The 18,627-nt window shown below is 37.4% G+C and overlaps 1 protein-coding gene and 1 long non-coding RNA gene across 15 annotated transcripts in view; one reads left to right on the top strand and one right to left on the bottom strand.

Moving 5' to 3' along the window:
• DYRK1A (dual specificity tyrosine phosphorylation regulated kinase 1A) overlaps positions 1 to 18,627 on the bottom strand; it is a 143,852-nt gene that overhangs the window by 20,774 nt on the left and 104,451 nt on the right. For 11 of the 13 annotated variants that reach the window (XM_082458778.1, XM_082458780.1, XM_082458771.1 and 8 more), the window contains 4 exons: positions 13,444 to 13,563; positions 10,495 to 10,683; positions 6,601 to 6,748; positions 2,316 to 2,602 (listed from right to left, as the gene is read on the bottom strand). In XM_082458778.1, the coding sequence (XP_082314904.1) occupies positions 2,316 to 2,602; positions 6,601 to 6,748; positions 10,495 to 10,683; positions 13,444 to 13,563 (744 nt within the window). The remainder of the gene's footprint in view (positions 1 to 2,315; positions 2,603 to 6,600; positions 6,749 to 10,494; positions 10,684 to 13,443; positions 13,564 to 18,627) is intronic. The other 2 variants (XM_082458775.1, XM_082458776.1) reach the window with 1 other exon arrangement.
• Positions 6,756 to 10,583, top strand: LOC309659291. 2 transcript variants are annotated; one of them, XR_014262715.1, is made up of 3 exons: positions 6,756 to 8,265; positions 9,051 to 10,107; positions 10,468 to 10,583. It is a non-coding gene; the product is annotated as an uncharacterized lncRNA (long non-coding RNA). The 2 variants fall into 2 exon arrangements; XR_014262716.1 differs by having other exon boundaries at positions 6,756 to 10,107.

Genomic DNA, 18,627 nt, shown 5'->3' with positions numbered 1-18,627 from the left:
GTCCTAACCGGTAACCAAGATATATCTTAAAACAATTATGCCTTATTAGAAGAAAATATGATTGAGAACAATTTATCTCCCTATTAATTATTCTTTCCTGCTATGGTTGGTACTTGGTTTACCATTAATTTAACAGCTAAACTGTATCTAAATTAACCTGAAAGACTTTTTTCAGGTTAATTCAAAGCATTAAGACTCAAACTCAGCACAATGTAATTGAAATTTCAGACATCTGTACTGTACTGTACCAGTCTCACAGATAAATCTAGAAACACTGCCACGTAAAGATTCAATTGGGAGTCGTTTCTGACTAATCACTTCTCTACCCTGTCCCCCTCCATCTCATTCTAAGACTTCTTAGAAAAAGAAATCTTGAAATGGATTATTTTCGATGAAGTAATCTGAGATGTCTTCAGAGACCAATTCATCTTCACCTGGCCATTTAAAATTTATATCTAGAAATACTACAAAAGCAAAGGTAGTTTTACTTAAAAAAGGGAGAAAAACAAACAAAATCCTCCTACCCAAACTTCCTAACTTAACACTCAAACGAGGCAGCCAGCAGCATGGAGTCGCTTCTCACGAAAGCTTCTGTGACCTCCACGACTCCAGCCAAATCTGAGAACCATCCCATGCCTCCACAAGCAGGTCAGCCCAACCTTAAGGCCTGCTCAGAGTGAAGAAAGTCTAACTGAAAGGGACCAGGAAGAAGTATTACATTTCCAAGTTTTTATACGCCAACAGCATCGTGAAGCCCCAAAGACTCCCTACTACTGAGACTTATTTCCCAGCTTAGGAAAGGAAGTTTGTCACCTACCTATCCAGCTGCTTAAAGCAGTAGTTGGGCTATCTACAAGCCTGTGCGCCAGGATCGCCGCCTGAGAAACTTTTTCTGAAACATACTTGCCCTGCCACCTTCTAACACTGAGCCAGCAGACCTAGAATAGGGCCACTGTATGTCTGTTTTGGAAATGACTTCCCATGGGATTCTGATACACTCACATAGTTAAAAACTCACTGAGCTAAAGGTATAGCTGTTTCACTTTGGCTGGAGAGAGATAGTAGTGCTTGATATCAGGGCGGCATATATGATTTGGTTTAAATAGGAAAAAATTTTACAAGTCTAAAATCTATTCAAATGACTCTCAAGATGGGCACATATTTTCCATTTACAATATACTTTATCCCTATTAACAACTATGAGCATCTTTTGATTTTCAGAGGCATCCGAAACTGCAAACTTTGCTTCCTATTCCTTCCATTTTTAAAAATTATTTCATTGTAGCATTGCTACCATAAGATAATTTGCAGAAAATAACAAAAAGACAATCTTGTTAACTGACCATAAACCTTCATGATTAAATTAACCTACTGTATTTAAAAGCTGGAATAAAGTTGGATAGGAAATTTCACTAACTTGGAAAAACAAGAAATGGAAAGCCAATATGAAATAGGAATATCTCCATGTTAGTTATGTTTTTACCTTTTTTTTTTTTAAGAAATGCAGTTTCAATACTTAACGTAAATAGGAACAACATTTTAAATGAATAAAGTATTATCAAATGGTGACCCTAGTTGCTTTCAAGAAGAGAACATCCTGTAACTTCTCTTTTATATGCAAAACACTGTTAGAGTAGCTTTCATAATGCTAGAAAGAGCCGTAGGAAAATTTTGTTTTCCTAAAATCAGCTAAACCTAAATCTATTTATTGCTATGGACATGTCTGTTTTTAGCACTCTAAAGAAAACTAGTTCGGTGTCATAATTTATAAAACAAAAAAAGGATTTAAACTTATTTATCAAAACAAGTATGTCTATCAACCTAGTAATTTACACTGTATCACTGTGTGTAATGTAAAATTACCTGCATTTTTTTTTACCCATCAGCTTTTGAGGAAAAACATTTATCTTGACCTATATTTAGAGAAATATTTTACAGCAAGGAGTCAATGTTCTATTATTGGAATTTCCCCAAATTTATACTAAGGACCTCTATTTGGGAAATACAGTTACAACAAATCACCTAATATTTAATATATCCATCCCCTCTTTTCTCTTAGACTTTTAGCATACACATAATTTTTTAAGATAAACTTTGAAAAACTAATACCTTCTAATTCAAAGTTTACTATTTGCATTTTAAAAGGTATTTCCCAAAATAGGTATCAACACAAGGTGATTCAAGTGCTGCATTTTAAAGATAACCATCCTGTAATTACCTCCAAATTGTATACAGATTAATAACATTTCAAGTATCTACTTACACTGTTTTAACCTAATTCTAATTTTAATTCACAAGTCCTGAAATATACTTACCCTCTGCCCCAACTGACAAGAACTGCCAAAGTCAACAATCTTGATTGCACTGCGTTTGGGGTTACACAGAAGGATATTCTCAGGTTTTAGGTCACAGTGAATGATACTAAGTTCTGGAGTCGCAAGGAAAAGCAGTGCAGTGCACATCTGCTGTGCAAACTTTCGTGTTAGGTTCAAAGAGACACCTCGAAAATTGGTGTTCCTCAACAAGTCGTAGAGGTTGTAGGACAGCATTTCAAAAACTAAACAGAGGTGGTTTCGAAACATAAAGTGGCGTTTTAAATGCACTGAAAGAGAAAAAAGTTTCATTTTAAATTATACATACCAATAAAATGAGAATAACATGCATTTTGAACTCTCCAACAATCTGTAACATGACAATGTCAAATGCAGAGTGAAAATCAAGTTAAAATCTGGCGATCAGCATTCTGCACTAAACAGCACATTCTTTAATCAGTTAAGAATATCTAAATTGTTCATCTGCTGAATTAATATATTAGTGTATACTGTCTGCCAATAAGCAATATAATGCAAGAAGTACCACCAAAATGCCTTGCTTAAAAAAAAATTAAGTCAGGTATGAAAACGCAAGTAGCAAATTGACAAAGAGTACTGAGAATACTTTGATAATTTTACCGTCACTTGTAAGAGAAAACACGTTGTACTCCCTGAAAGCCCTACCTCACAACTTCATCTAAGCTCCACCCACTGGGATGTCCAGCTTGTGACGACGCTGTACTTGGCAGCCCTCTCTGGGAAGGCTTTGATACATATACACAATCTGCTTTGCTGAGCCTTAGATTTCACTAGTAATTTTTTGAAACAATTGTCAAAGGAAGACAGATTTTTTTTTTCTTTTGGGCAAATACAGCAAAGGCTCGAAAATCACATCGTAAGGTACTAGAGTTCATAATCAAGGCATCTGATAATGTTCATCAAACCGGTACATGGGGCACCCTGTCCAAGACTGAAGGTTTGGGAAAACTTCAAAATAAAGCTCAATCACAAGAAATTATGAGTAGGCTTATGAATGGGTAAAGACTAATAGAATACATTACTTGGTATCACTACTGATCCTCTACAAAGGCTTAATAGTCGACAAACTGCTTCAAAAAGTTGTGCTTTAAGTATTAACACTGACTTCACATCAGATGAAGTCATTCAATAAAGAACTGCCCTTCACTATAAAAATTCTTATACACACCAAACTGAGCACCTAGAACTCAACTGGAATGACATAAAACAACCATTTGTCAAGGCTACCTTCATTTTGGTCTTTTAGTATCATTTAAAACAGAGGTTTCTCTACAGATTTATCTGGAACAACTAGGACAGTATTCAATGTCTGGTCCCTGAGAAAGGGGATACATTGTGTTGTCCTGGTAGTAGCCCTGAACTGTCTCCCTGGAAGCAGTGCATGTCAATATTGCTTTTAGATCACTCCTGATACACATGATCTAAAATTAGGATAAGTAACACAATACAACTACTACATGGCTCTCTAGGAGTCCATAGTACAACTCAACTCTCACCAACAGTTACGTAAAAATGTATAACATCTGCTCTTAATCACTGAGTTCATAGGTTTAAAATTAAGAACATAGCTCCATGTGACATAAGACACCCCAGAGACATGGTCCAAACAAGCATTTTGACCTGGTTAAGCAGCAGCCGCAAAAGGAATGCAGAAGGTAACTGATGTCAGAATTCAAACGTGATTATGACAATCCCTCTAAGAAGCTGTGATCAGAATGTTCTTCCAATGGAAGATCAATCCACTCAATTCTACTAATTCATCATTCATTTACTGAGTATCTATAATGTGCTGAGCACTAAAGACATTGTCAAAGAAAGCTCAAACACAAGTATATACGTTCAGTTTTTTTAAACTGAACTTTGGGGAGAACGGACGGTTGGCAAGACTTTGTTCTACACTTAAACTGAATGTTCTTTTAACTAGACCATGGCAGGTACCAAATAATCCAGATAAGAAATTATGCTACGTGGTAAAAAAGTAAGAGTTTTTAGAAGTTCAAAGACTTAAAGACTATACAACTCATGAGACTAAACTATATTGATCAAATCACTTCAAAATTAAGTTATTTACGTTATAAAAGAGCAATACAACTTCCAGACACCTTAAGTTTAACGTATCAACTCTACTGCCATGGCTGTGTCTAAATCTAAAGTTCTTTTTGCTTGCTTTCCAATATAGAAAACTCAGTTTCTTAAGACACTGTGCATGAATACACCTTCTTCCTAAATAAGAACCTTTAAAAAAAAAAAAAAACTCATCCAAAAGAATATCTGTAATAACTGATGCAATTAATGATCATTAAAGTCAGTTTATTAAAAATAAAAATGACAGCCATTATTATAACATAACCAAGTAGCTAACATTTAGTGTTTTCTTTCAACAAGGCAGAAATAAATTGTTATAGTAATGCTATCAACATTTTCTCTACTACTTAAGAAAAATTCAAAATAAAACACACAAGAGTGAGAAAGAAGAAAAAGGGAGGTATGTTTAGAGACTGTAAGTCAAGCATCCTTAGAATGTCCTTCTTGGCCTCCTAAGCCCCTTGAATGGAAATGTGCTCACCTTACACTAAGTTGTAACTGAAAGTAAACAGCAAACATGCAGTATGAAACATGCAGTGTGAAAAGACTTGAAATACAAATGTTATTACTGTGGGTTATATCAGATATCTACAGAGAAGGCACTAAGGAAGAAAAATTAATAGTATAAGCTCATTTTATTGCAACAATGAGGAATGAAGGGTGTTTCATAAATGAAATCTAATCTGAATATGTGAACCTTACACCTTTAAACATCAATTTTTTTGTTTCTGTTATTTTGGGGGGACTAAAAGAACCATAATGCTGCCCTCCCTTCATTTCTTTTTTTTTCTTTTTAAATAAATTTATTTATTTTATTTATTTTTGGCTGTGTTGGGTCTTCGTTGCTGCGCACAGGATTTCTCTAGTTGTGGCGAGTAGGGGCTACCCTTCGTTGCGATGCACGGGCTTCTCATTACTGTGGCTTCTCTTGCTGCACAGCACGGGCCCTAGGCGCACGTGCTTCAGCAGTTGCAGCATGCGGGCTCAGTAGTTGTGACTCACGGGCTCTAGAGCACAGGCTCAGTAGTTTTGGCGCACGGGCTTAGTTGCTCCGCGGCATGTGGGATCTTCCCGGACCAGGGCTCGAAGCCGGGTCCCCTGCAGTGGCAGGCAGATTCTCAACCACTGTGCCATCAGAGAAGCCCTCCCCTCATTTCTTAAAAAGGAGTTTGCTAATAAAACTTAACCTCATATGTTTTTCAGGTAAAGTTAGCATTTATGAATGTGAGTTGCTAATACATGCCTATAAAAAAGTCTGTAATTAATTGATCCTAAGGTCTCTATCTTAAAATTGACATCATCTTGTTTTTACAGGTGGCAGCAATTTGTTTCTTGGTGGCACATAAAATTATGGTGTCTTAGATTTGATTAAGAATAGTATTAAAGAACGCATAATCGGAAGATGTTTTATCCATATATCAATTGGCCCTAGACTTCACTATTTTCATAATTCTTCTGTCTCCTCTTTTTGTATTCAGAAGAAACACCATATGACAATGAAATAAACACAAGCTCTGGAGTTAGGCAGAGGTAGGTTCAGACCCTAGCTCCAAGAGCCCTAGGACCTTGGGTATGTTACTCTTTGTACAAACTACCTGTAATATAAGGATTTACCACCTTCCTTTCAGGACTGCTATGATTACAGATGATGGAAGAAAAGCGCAAGGAATATGGTAGGAGTTCAAGAAATGTTGGCTATTATTTCTCGAGGAAGAACCTGAGATCTTGGCTCAGACATTCCAAAAATGGTTCTGTAACCGTTAACAACATATTAGCTCACTTCTAATTTCTGAGCTATATTAGAAATGGTTAAAGTTAACACAAAGTGGACTCTCTAGATAAACATGCACCATTAAAGCAAACAAATGACGCTTGTTTCAAAAAACAAACAAAAAGAAAAAAACAAACAAAAAAACCCAAAAAGACACTATTCCCATTTGTTTTTATACTACATACCACCTAGAATGCACACTCCCAGAGATTTAAAATATTACTGCCAGATCAAGTAACATATATAAATCTATGCCCTCCAACAGAAATAAATGAATTTTTACCCAATCACTTTAAGATAAAATCAACATATTTTCATACAAAAATAACAATTAACTCAAATTTGTGGTCTGGGTTAGGGCACACTGCTTTGTTTGCCTGTTTGTTTGTTTACCTATGTAGTATTTCATTTCAGTGTCATGTTTGTTCATGAGCTCAAGAAGTCGCACTTCTATCTGGGCTTGATTCAGAAAAGCCTTCTTGTTCTTTATTATTTTAATGGCAACCCATTCTTGCTCCACACGATCATATGCCTTTACAACCTAAAAGAGAAAAAAGATAAATGATACCTATTTCATTAATGAACAATTTAACAACAGTTTACAGTTCACCTTAATTGTACATTTATCTGATTACCCTTTTTCTGACCTTCCTAATTAAAAGAGATCCTGTTCGTTTCCATTCGATAGCATCCATTTACTACTTTATTGTCACTTTAAGTCATTTTTCAAATGGATTTCTTTTGCGTCCTTACAGTATTTCTAAACATCCACAAAATAGATAACTTTCTTAAAATCAGATTAACTATTTTCCTCCTTCAGAAATAAATTATGAATCTTGACAAGTGCTTTGGGGTTTCTTTACCTTTCTTACTAAATAACATTATAAAACAATTCTTCTAACTATTCTTTTAATAAGAGAAAAACCTGGTTTAAACCCCAAGCATATGTGTGAGATACTTAAAAGGTTGTAAGTCATCTGAAAAATGTAGATAACTTCCTAAATTTAACTTAGATTTTCATAGATAAAAACTTAGGCATATACCAGAAGAATTAGTTTACACTTATTCAATAAAAAAAATATCAAAACAAATAACCAGGAAAAAAGTTTAAAATGTCATAATTAGGGGATTTTGAGTTTTAAAAAGAGAAGGAAACTGAAACATTCATGTGCAAATCACCATGCACACCTCTCATTTAAAATTTTACTCATTTAAAACAAGTTTCACACTACTAATAAATTTATACAAAAATTAGGAAATACACAGATAAAACTGTATCTCTACAAATCAGAAACTGCTATAAGTGATTAAATATTATTATATTTATAATATTACATATAGTCTGAATAGATAATAGTTTTAGATACATTTTCTAGCATATTCAGAAAGTACAGAGATGCAGGTAGAACTCCAAGTGATTGCAATGTGTTGGCTGAGTACCACTGGATTAGAGGAAGAGAATGGAACGCATGGTCCAAGATCACATCAGTCAAGGTTATTGTCAATCACAGATCATAAATCGTTCAGCTGAAATCAAACTTGGAATGAAAAGTGCAGTATCTCTGGTTTCACCCAATTCTAAAAAAATACTATCTATTGTCTTTTAAATCAGAGGCGACCCATGTAAACATCTGACCAAGTGCTTCTGATATTCTTCTGTTTCACTGACCATATTGACTGTACCAAGAGTTGCAGTTCAGTGCCCAGATCCTAATGGTCTCCAGGACAAAGGCCACTAACATGGACTCAACTATTTACTGACTTAGCAAATAGTTAACTTGCTCAATGCTAAAGCAATGATTTGCAACCCTGAATATCACACAGTCAGTAGGCTGTTTTCAAAAATACCAACGCCCAGAATCCAGTCACAGAGATTCTGATTTAATTGGTTGGAGCCTAAGTACCCACCCTCCCCTCCCCGCCCCACCCCCAATCCCCAAAGCTCCCTGGGAAATTTCAATGTGCAATCAGGATTGATGACCATTGGCTTAAGAAAGGAAGGAGCCGCTTCTTTGACAAGGATCTGGCAGAGAATTTAGAGGAAGTCTGACCAAGTCGGTAAGGAAGACTTTATTTGGTGAGTGACAGGTCCTGACCCTGGACACACCTCAGCCTAGGAGAATGGCATCAGTCAGTCTGATCTGGTAAAATGGATTTTGATGTCAAATAGGCCTATGTTTTCACAGGTTTACTATGCTGACTTGCTCTTAGGAATCAGAGTATGAGAAAATTAAAGGGGAGGGGGAAGGATCACAGTGAGCTCAAAGACTGAGTATTTAAGGAAAACTAAGTTTAGGGAACAGGCTGTATAGCCACAGTTTTCATGGTGGACATCACAGAAGTTTGAAAAGTGTCCCGTTGAGAGCAACTGCCTAAACGTTAGTGTAATTTTGAAGGTGGAGATGACACTCTATCCAGGGTGTTCATAGCCTTACTTAAGAGGTAGGCCTCAGAACTGCCTTGCCTTAAAAAGCTCTGAAAGAGAAGCAGAAGCTGCTTCTGACAAAAAGTAATACTTTCTTAAAGAGGGACTCCCCACACACTGAGAATCCCCTGACTCAGGAGAAAAAGAGGTTACAAATCAAGGGGAAAGGCCCTGAATTACGTATAATTACAAAAATTCTGTGAAATCATGGGACAGGGGCAGACATATTATACATGGGACACCAGGGCCTGGTAGAGCCACACCAGAGTTAGGGGTCTTCTAAGAAGCTTGTTCATATTTCCCTATAGGTTTAATAGCTTGATCTGTCTGGGTCTAGAGCTGTAGCTGCTAATGGCCTGTAGTATACTTTTTGTCCTAAGCGTGATTAGACTGACACATGATGAATTTTTCCTCACAGGTTGAAAAGAGGCATACTTTGCTTTCTCTCAGGGCAGGAACAGGTAAGTAAGAGTATGCAGGTTCCATAGTTTTAGAAAAAACAAAAACAACCTCCAAAATCCAAATATTGTCCAAGTCAAAAGAAGTATTTGGATCACAAGGTATTACAGTAACTGACTCGCAGCACAAAAGCTGCAAGGCAAAGGAGGCGGGGATGAACAGCAAATCATACCTCAAACAAAAAGGCTCTGTGACTTGATGAGATAAGATAGGGAGATTTACACGTGGGAACAGCTGGGGGATCCACAGCCAGAGAAAAGCTTTTTTTTTTTTTTTTAATATGTCAAGTGTTTATTAATTAATTTACTTTTTTAAAAATTATTTTTGGCTGTGTTGGGTCTTCGTTTCTGTGCGAGGGCTTTCTCCAGTTGCGGCAAGTGGGGGCCGCTCTTCATCGCGGTGCGTGGGCCTCTCACTATCGCGGCCTCTCTTGTTGCGGAGCACAGGCTCCAGACGCGCAGGCTCAGTAGTTGTGGCTCACGGGCCCAGCTGCTCCGCGGCATGTGGGATCTTCCCAGACCAGGGCTCGAACCCGTGTCCCCTGCACTGGCAGGCAGATTCTCAACCACTGCGCCACCAGGGAAGCCCCTGAGAAAAGCTTTTTAAAAGTGCAAGGAGGAAGGTCTGACAGCTCTTGGTCTGGGCGCAGCTGATGTAAGAGGCTAATGTAGTTAGGGTTTGTGCTTTGTACTGGGATAGGGTGGGCAAGTGAGGAGAAGAGAGCTGTGGGTGGAGAGAAGAGGCTAGGAACGAAGAGAAAAACCAGGTCCACTGGAGTTCCTCCCTCACTCTTCCGGGTAGAAGCAGCCTGAACAATCCCACCATCGGAACAATGCCAATCACAATATTAGCAACGCTGATGCCGTGAGGACTTAAGAGGAGATCCTGGAGACCCTCTGCCCACTTAGAGGTCTGATGGAGCTAGAAGAGGAGCTGAGGACAAACTTAGGGCACAGCCCCTGGTGTCCCAAGTCTCCAAAGAAGCGAGAGGACACCCGCTGTGCCAGCTGAAAATGGTAATTTTTTTCTCTTTGAGGAGGAATATCAGACAGGAAGGTAATTATCTCTATCATACATAAAGAAGAACCATCCAGAGACTAAAAACCCCATATGAAAGAGGCAATACTGTCTATTAGTGATTAAAATCAACCACTTAGTATTAGTAAAATAACTACTTAATAGCTACAGAAAGTTTTTTTTTTTAAAAAGTCTAATGGAGTTTTTATAGCTGACGCAGTTTTCTTACCTTTAGAGAAAACTATAATAATCCAAATACTTACATATCCGTTGTTTAGATCTATTTACAAATATCAAAAGTGTACTACTGAGAAAAGGATATAGTAACATGATTCACTAAGACGTTCTTTCTAATTTAGGAAATTCAGCATCTTCCACTAAATTACCTGTCCGAAGGAACCTTTGCCTATCAAGGAGTCAATTTCGTAGCGATCCATCCACTTCTCTCCGTTTTTTACGATATAATCATAGTTATCATCATCATAACCATCATTGTAAACCTTCCGCTCCTTCTTATGACTAGAATCGTCTCCCTGGCCCTGCTGGTGTCTTCGCTTCTTTTTTGCATAGTAAACCTGAAATGAGAAAATACAGTGTTAGCTGTGCAATTAAAAATCATTGGGGACAGGGAGCAGTGAGGGCACCATATATCGAGTACATACAAGACACATCTGCTATCAGTAGGAAACTGATGAATTTTGATTCTTTATAACACACACAAAAATGAAATAAAGAATTTTCTATAGCTGTTATTGGAGTTACAGAATAACACTGATATATAACAAATGAAAAATATCTACAGTAAAATTCACTTCAGAATTACACTGTTTATACATTTTTTAAATAGGAGATGTTAACGGACCACGCGCCAAAGTCTCCCGTTCAAGAAGAGCAACAGGACCTGATTTATATTTATTGTCTAAACTAAGGTATAATTTACATACAGTGAGATGGTATAGATCTTAGAGAAATGCAAATCAAAACCACAATGAGGTATCACCTCCCACCATCATCAAAATGGCCATCATCAGAAAATCTACAAACAGCAAATGCTGGAGAGGGTGTGGAGAAAAGGGAACCCTCTTGCACTGTCGGTGGGAATGTAAATTGATACAGCCACTATGGAGGACAGTATGGAGGTTCCTTAGAAAACTAAAAATAGAACAACCATACAACCCAGCAATCCCACTACTGGGCATATACCCAGAGAAAACCATAATTCAAAAAGACACATGCACCCCGACGTTCATTGCAGCACTATTTACAATAGCCAGGTCATGGAAGCAACCTAAATGCCCATCGACAGACGAATGGATAAAGAAGACATGGCACATATATACAATGGAATATTACTCAGCCATAAAAAGGAACGAAACTGGGTCATTTGTAGGGACGTGGATGGACCCAGAGACTGTCACGCAGAGTGAAGTAAGTCAGAAAGAGAAAAACAAATACTGTATATTAACGCATATTTGTGGAACCTAGAAAAATGGTACAGATGAACCAGTTTGCAGGGCAGAAACTGAGACACAGATGTAGAGAACAAACGTATGGACACCAAGGGGGGGAAGCGACGGGGGGTGGGGGGGGTGGGTGGGATGAATTGGGCGATTGGGATTGACATGTATACACTGATGTGTATAAAATGGATGACTAATAAGAACCTGCTGTATAAAAAAATAAAATTCAATAATTCAAAAAAAAAAGAGTGTATAATATGAAGGACTTTGGAGAAAATGTATATGCTGATGTAATCAACATATGCTAAACGAAATAAAGAACATTTTCATCCTCCTTATATTTCGAGTTCCATCATGCCCCCTTCTAGTCAGTCCCAATTTTATATTTGATCCTAAAGCAAAAGATTTTAAAAATGAAAGTTTAAATGTGTAATATATGAACTGATGTGTTGCTAATATAAAAAGGGCCTGAGACACGCCTAGTTCTGAAGTCTGTAATAACATATTAATGAAAAACAGCCATGTCCCTCCCCCCACACAAAAGGCCGTAAACCTTGTGGCTGGTCACAGATTGAGTTATTTTCCTTATATCTGTTTTTCTTATAAAATAGTTTCTAAGACTAGTAAAAAATAATAGGTGGACTAGGCAACAGTCCAGGTAATTGGTAACTAACTTTGAGGAAATTATAAATTACACTGCACAGAGCAACATCAGAAAAACTAGTTTACAAGGTGGCAAAACAGTTAAAAACAAGCTTTAACAAAGCTACTGTTAACAGCTTAACGATTTATCAGATATTAACAAACTGACATTAATCAATTGTTAACAACAATTTATCAGATATTTTCAGATGATCAGAAGCTAGTTTGGTGCCTCTTTTATAACATATAAATTGCATACAAAATCCAATTTAGAAATGTTCCTCATTGAGTTCACTTCAATTTTATCCTGCCACATTGCCACAATAATATAATACTGGCATTAAACAGCATCAAACTGCTATAAAATTTATACACACATAAGAACATCTTTTTAGTTAAATGGCTCTAAAGCTGGTAGAAGACAAGTCTTTAATGTGAAAGGATGTAGGGCCCCACTGGAAGAGGAAAGAAAGCACAGGCGTGTCCACCCTTCTCCAAAAAAGCTCATTTAATAATTCATTACAGAGCTAGAGTTGGGGTTAGAAGCAAGTAACAACCAAGCCAAAGGTCTAAGACACCAGAAAAATAATTTTTGAAAGCAGAGTCAAGTTGAAAGGTGAGTAATTCAAAGGGCTGTCCATGTTTTTTATCCTACTTACTTCCACCAAAAAGGCTTTCAGATATCTTACAATGAAAAAGATACAGATTAAAAGAACACACATTAATTTAAAAAGAAAACTTTAAACCACATAAATATAGATAGATCAGATAGACTAGACCAAATGCCTGTTAACTGGGCATTAAATACATCTCAGAGCTTCCTGACATCCATGGTAAAAGTAGAAACAGATATGTAAAAATTTAAGCAAAATTCTGTAACATTTTCATACTTTTATATTATCATTATTGCCTTAATTTCCCCTGAAGTTTTGGAGACGAGGTTATTATAGAAATGACAACTCAGCATATATTAAATATAACTTTAAAAAGAGGAGAAGTTATCCACAATTATCTTAACTTTTTGCAGTCCTTGTTAATATATCTTATTTGTTTTACACAATTATTATTTTATTATCTATAAATCACTAACTTACCAGTCTTCATGATAATCATCAAGATGACAATCCTTGGGAGTTAAAAATAATTTTAGTATGCTTAAATATGCTACAAAATAACTTTTTTTCCCTGCTCTACTGCAAAATAGATGCTGTTATAACAAATCAATAGTCTTACCTCATTAATATGCTTATAGGTTTTGATCAAGTCAACAGAAAGTTTTCTCAGGGGAGCAGTAGCTGGATCACGGAAGGTTTGGGGCATCCGCCTCTGTAACATGACAATATCAGGCATCACCTTAAATAGACAGAAAAGACTAGCACTTTAACTATACTGTACTGGTATGAATTCCCTCTTCTGTAACCTGTGTATACGTATTTAAAAAAAAAAAAAAAAGACATCTACGTTAGAATAATATACATGCTCTCTCGGTCATCTCTTTCATCCGGAATCCACTGAAGACAACCACTGGAACAAATAAACGAAATTAGAAGATAATATGCCCAGTTACCAAGCCTTCAATTTTGCTCCCCAAATTCAACAAGAGGATTACAGATATACCCCTGGTCCAGGAGACATGCATGATGCTGCCCAAGAGGGCTTCTCCACCATGCAGTTAGCCTAAGGAAAAATGTCTTCTAAATTATTCCTAAAGCCTGACTTGGTTCACAACAGGCAGATGAAGACTAACCTACCTTTCCAGCTTCCTAATACAGGAGTTTAAGACCCAGTTGGCACCACGAAGCAAGCTGCTCATGGAGCAGAGATGGAGCTTGGTGCTGCAGAACTGCAGTTCCTAACACCCCCAGACCCTGCCCTCTGACCAGCACCTGCCTGTAAGCGAGGCTGAAATCTTCACTCACTTCTTTCACATGACTGAGTAAAACATGCCCTCCACCTTAACGCATCCGACCTCACCCTCCACATTCCCTGTGCCCCCAGCCAGCAGCACTTTTCAGCACCTGACATACTGGTATACATTTACTCATTTACTGGTTTTAGTTTTTTCTCCTTCTCCTTCCACTACAAGGAAAACTCCATATGGGGCAGGGATTCTTTTCTTCAATGTTGTATTCCCTTTGCCTAAAACATAGCAGGCATAGTGCCTGAAACACAGTAGGTATTTAACAAATATTTGTTGAATAAACAAGTGAAGCCATAGTACCAATATCCCTACCTATGATTACACTAGGAGTTGACCACAAATAAGTTCCGGAGAACACCTTAAAGCTAATGAAACTTTCTTTTAAAAAACTCATTTCAACCATACTCCCACCCCGAAACTAACCCATGTCTCTTTCATCGTCAGTAAGCAGTCAGGGTTCAACTGTGAGCTTCCTGCTAGAAGGGGGATAAAGCAGGAAACAAACGTCCTCCGAACATAAATACGCCCAGGATGCTGCAACTAGCACACTAATGATCCTGGATGGCTGTTCTCGCCCCACTCCTCAAGCCTCAGCAAAGGAGTTCCCAGAAGGGCTTCTTGCAACCAACAGATCCTCAAAACCAATTAATGACATCAAGGTACCTTCAGTCACTACCGCTAGTCATCCTTGGGCTCCTGTCTAGCTCTCCTGCATACACTTACACCAGCAAAACAACTGAGCCAGAAGCCCCTGATGCAGCCCCTTCCAAAGGCACTGTGGTCAGTCAATCTGAGGGGCAGAGAGCCAGAAAAGACATCATACTAAGGCCTCAGAGAAATGTCTGGAATCTTGGGAAATTAACCAAGTTAACCCACAGTAACAAAAAAAGAAGACAGAAGGGTTGTAAGGACAGAACAGAAAAGAATCCCCATCCCTGTGGCATGAAAAGATGGTGTGATCATAGCAGTTACCTAGCTGGTACTCTCTCTCTCTCTCTCTTTGTTCTATGAAAGAAGTGGAAATTTGAGCCAAATTTGAGGATTATAACCTGGGAATAGCAACTCAGCTCCGAGAACTGTTCCGACCCTGCACTTTCTCTTAAACCGGTATTAACATTAGTTTCTTCTGAATCTATACTCAAACTCTAAAAAGTTGTTATCCGGATGGTAAATTCACTGAATTACTGTATTAAGTTAATAATTATTACCTCTTCCCATGATCCTCTCCTTCTTAAAGTTCCAAATAAGGTTTAAGGGGAAAAAAAACCTTCAATGATTATAACTATTTGTCTGAAAATACAGTAAGACAATAAGATCATCTGAATTAATTTATTAAATATATATAGTTTTATTTTTCTAAATATGAACAGGTACAGTTAGGTTCACAGAATATTTGGTTCTTATACCTGTCCTTGGAGACTTAATTTAATGAATAGACAATATCAGTAATAAGCATGTCAAATACTTTTATGTGAATGAATGCTATAAGCATTTAAGGTAATGAAAGAGGTTTCCCTTAATGTATTTCCTTTTTTTATTTTTTAAGACCCTGACTGTTTTCAAGCAGGTAACGTACTTGGCAAGACCCTTCTTGGACTACTGGAGTGTAGCCTCACTGTGAGGTTTCACGAAATCTGAACCAGTGAAATACTTCTTTACCTTTGTCACAAGAGTTGATAGAAGGTATAACTATTGCTAGAAACAACTGAATTACTTAAGTAGTGAATAATAAAATAATAATTATAGCAGCAAATATTTGCTATACACTATGCTTTGAGTATGCAGATTTTTACTCTCTCATGTAATCCTCTCAACAATCTCATGAGAATAAGGAACGTAAGTTCCTGTCACTATTTTACAAATGAGAAATCTGAGTCTCGGATGTAAAGTTTACTTGACCAAGGTCCTAGAGCCAGTAAATAACAGAGATGAGAACTGAGGCAGTCTCCCACCTAAGGCTATGCTCTGAACCACAGCTCTGGGCCAGGAGCTCCCTGTTAATTTTAGGTCTCTAGTCTACCCTCTTGTTGAATCACTTTTAGGCTATTTGTTGGACAAAATAATTGAGTCATGCATAATAAATACCAATAAAATAAACATATGCATTTATTAAAATTAATTATGTTCAAAACTGTAAATATGCTTTTTTTAACTTGCCCACTTACAATTCCACGGGTACTTCAAACATTGGAAAAAATGTGACTAGTGACTACATCTTTCCATGAGTAATTATGCTCGCTTAAAACACCAAAATCCCACAATCAAAAAAAAAAAAATTAAATGTATATAGGACATGCATGAAATTGGATATGAACGTAATTTTGACTAACAATCTTTTTCTGCACTCAATAAATGAGTGTGTGCTATGGTCTTGGCATGTCACACAATATTGCTAACCTCTTCCACAATTGGCCAAGCTGCCTAAAAGGCCAAATCAATTAGCTAATTCTAAATACATCACTTTTCTTATATTCTTCTGGCAACAGAAGTTACTATTTCAGGGGCATCTGTATATATAAACCAGATGAACTCTACCCACAAAAAACTGGCCTTTAGATCAGGCTGTATTTCAGTGCTTCAAATAGTGCCTTGTGCAGGCTAGGCACTCAAAATATATGGAAAGAACAAATTAATTTCGACAAACCAAACAACTCTTTCTTCACAAACTTTCATTGTGATTTCACGTTAGGTAACCAAACTTTCTGTTTTTCATTATTGTGGTGCCATAAGCACCAATCCAGAATTAGAAAATTAACTTGTCCAAATACACACTCAGTTACAAATCTATATACTAAGACTCAAGTCAGCCCTAAGCATTTGACGCTTTGTCCACTTCCAACTTCTTATGGTCACACAGTCAGGAGAATGTAATGTAGCAAGCTCCCTCCTTCCCTTCCGCAGCCGGGCAGAAGTCCCACAGTGTTCAGAGGACCCAGGGGCTCCCTGAGCCACTGCAGGTAGCCAGTCCCACCACGGCCTCCACACCGCCCCCAACGCCCTCGCTGAAAAGGCAAAGTTGTTGAGCTATTCTCCTGCCGCCTCAGCCTTAAGGCTCCGGGAGCCAAAAAAAGTCACATCCCCAACGCTCCTATCTCTTGACCTTTCTGTGTGATGATGACACAGATCACAAAGCCAAAAAAAAAAAAGAAAGAGAAAGAAAAGGAAAAAAAAAAAAAAAGGCAGTAGTTCACACCTCCTGCTTAGAGAAGTTACAAGAGCTAAAACAATCTTTTTTTCTTGAAAAGATTCCATAGTGTTAAGTACCAGGACTTTATTTAAAAATTGTTTTCTAGTTTAATAATACCTATTCCACCCATTTTATTTATGTTTACCTCATATTTTCATATATATAGTGGAGAATGAGAAACACCATGTCCTGCCATTCTTGCTATTTTGAGAGCTATTAATAAAGCTGAAGAGCATACGTAACACATCTCCAGAGTACATAGCTTAAGAACCATGAAAGGTACTGTGAAAACTGTAACAGCCCAGAGAGACTCAGCATTCTGAACATCAATCATACTTTTCTACATTTACTTTTACTGCATTTATCTGTTGAACAAAACCGTATTTAAACTCACATGAAACACACTCACACAAGAAAGATTAACTACCAGAAATAAAACGTTATCTCCTTTCAATTTACTTGTACAATAAACCTTACTTAAAAGGCACTGATAGGATGATTATGGAAACTGAATAATGAAATTACAGAAGTTCAGAGCTAGAAAGTACTCTTCTGGAGGGTCTAGTCTAAGGTCCCAATCTTACATTCAAGGAACAGAGAGAAGGGTCCATGTGACCTGACTCAAGTCACACAACCAGATGAGTCAAGACCTGGAGCCCATGTCTTATGACCGGCAGACCACGCCACATCAGTGCACAGTTTCAGTGCTTCACACTTCAGTTGTAAGTAAGCTTTTAATCTGACTGCCTTATTAGGTTCCAAAATTTCTGGAGTTTGGCAGAAGTATCTGGCTGAATACTATTACTTAAAAGACAGTCTTTTTACATCATATGAATCTTTAAAAATATTTTACAGCTTACAATGGAAATACTAAGTAACTTATCTCTTATTTGAAAATAACCCTCAAATAAGATGTTAGTTGTATCTAAAAATAGGTACTTTGCTAACTAAATTACCTACTACAATAATACAAACATAAAATAACTTGAAAGGACTGGATTTTTTTCCTAGCCTTCCTTAGATGCCAGGTGTTAGAGCTGAAAAAGCACTGTATCTAAGAAGAAAGAAGCCTGGGCTGGGCCCCAGAGTCTACTGCCTACATACTCGGAGAAGTCACAAATGGGAGCTCAGTCCCTTCAGCTGTAAAAAGAGACTAAAAACAGACACCCTACCTGATAGGCTGCTCTTGAACAAGCGGGAAAATGAATCCAAGCATACTCTGTTTCTTAAAAGTACAGTGCAAAGACTGTGCTATTACTACTTTTTGGATGTCCAGAGAATTTTCTTCTGGTACACAATTAAACACTTT

Source organism: Balaenoptera physalus, assembly GCF_965194825.1.
Source record: "Balaenoptera physalus genome assembly, chromosome: 4".
Taxonomy (NCBI): Eukaryota; Metazoa; Chordata; class Mammalia; order Artiodactyla; family Balaenopteridae; genus Balaenoptera; species Balaenoptera physalus.
This window is presented reverse-complemented; position numbering and strand designations above follow the sequence as displayed.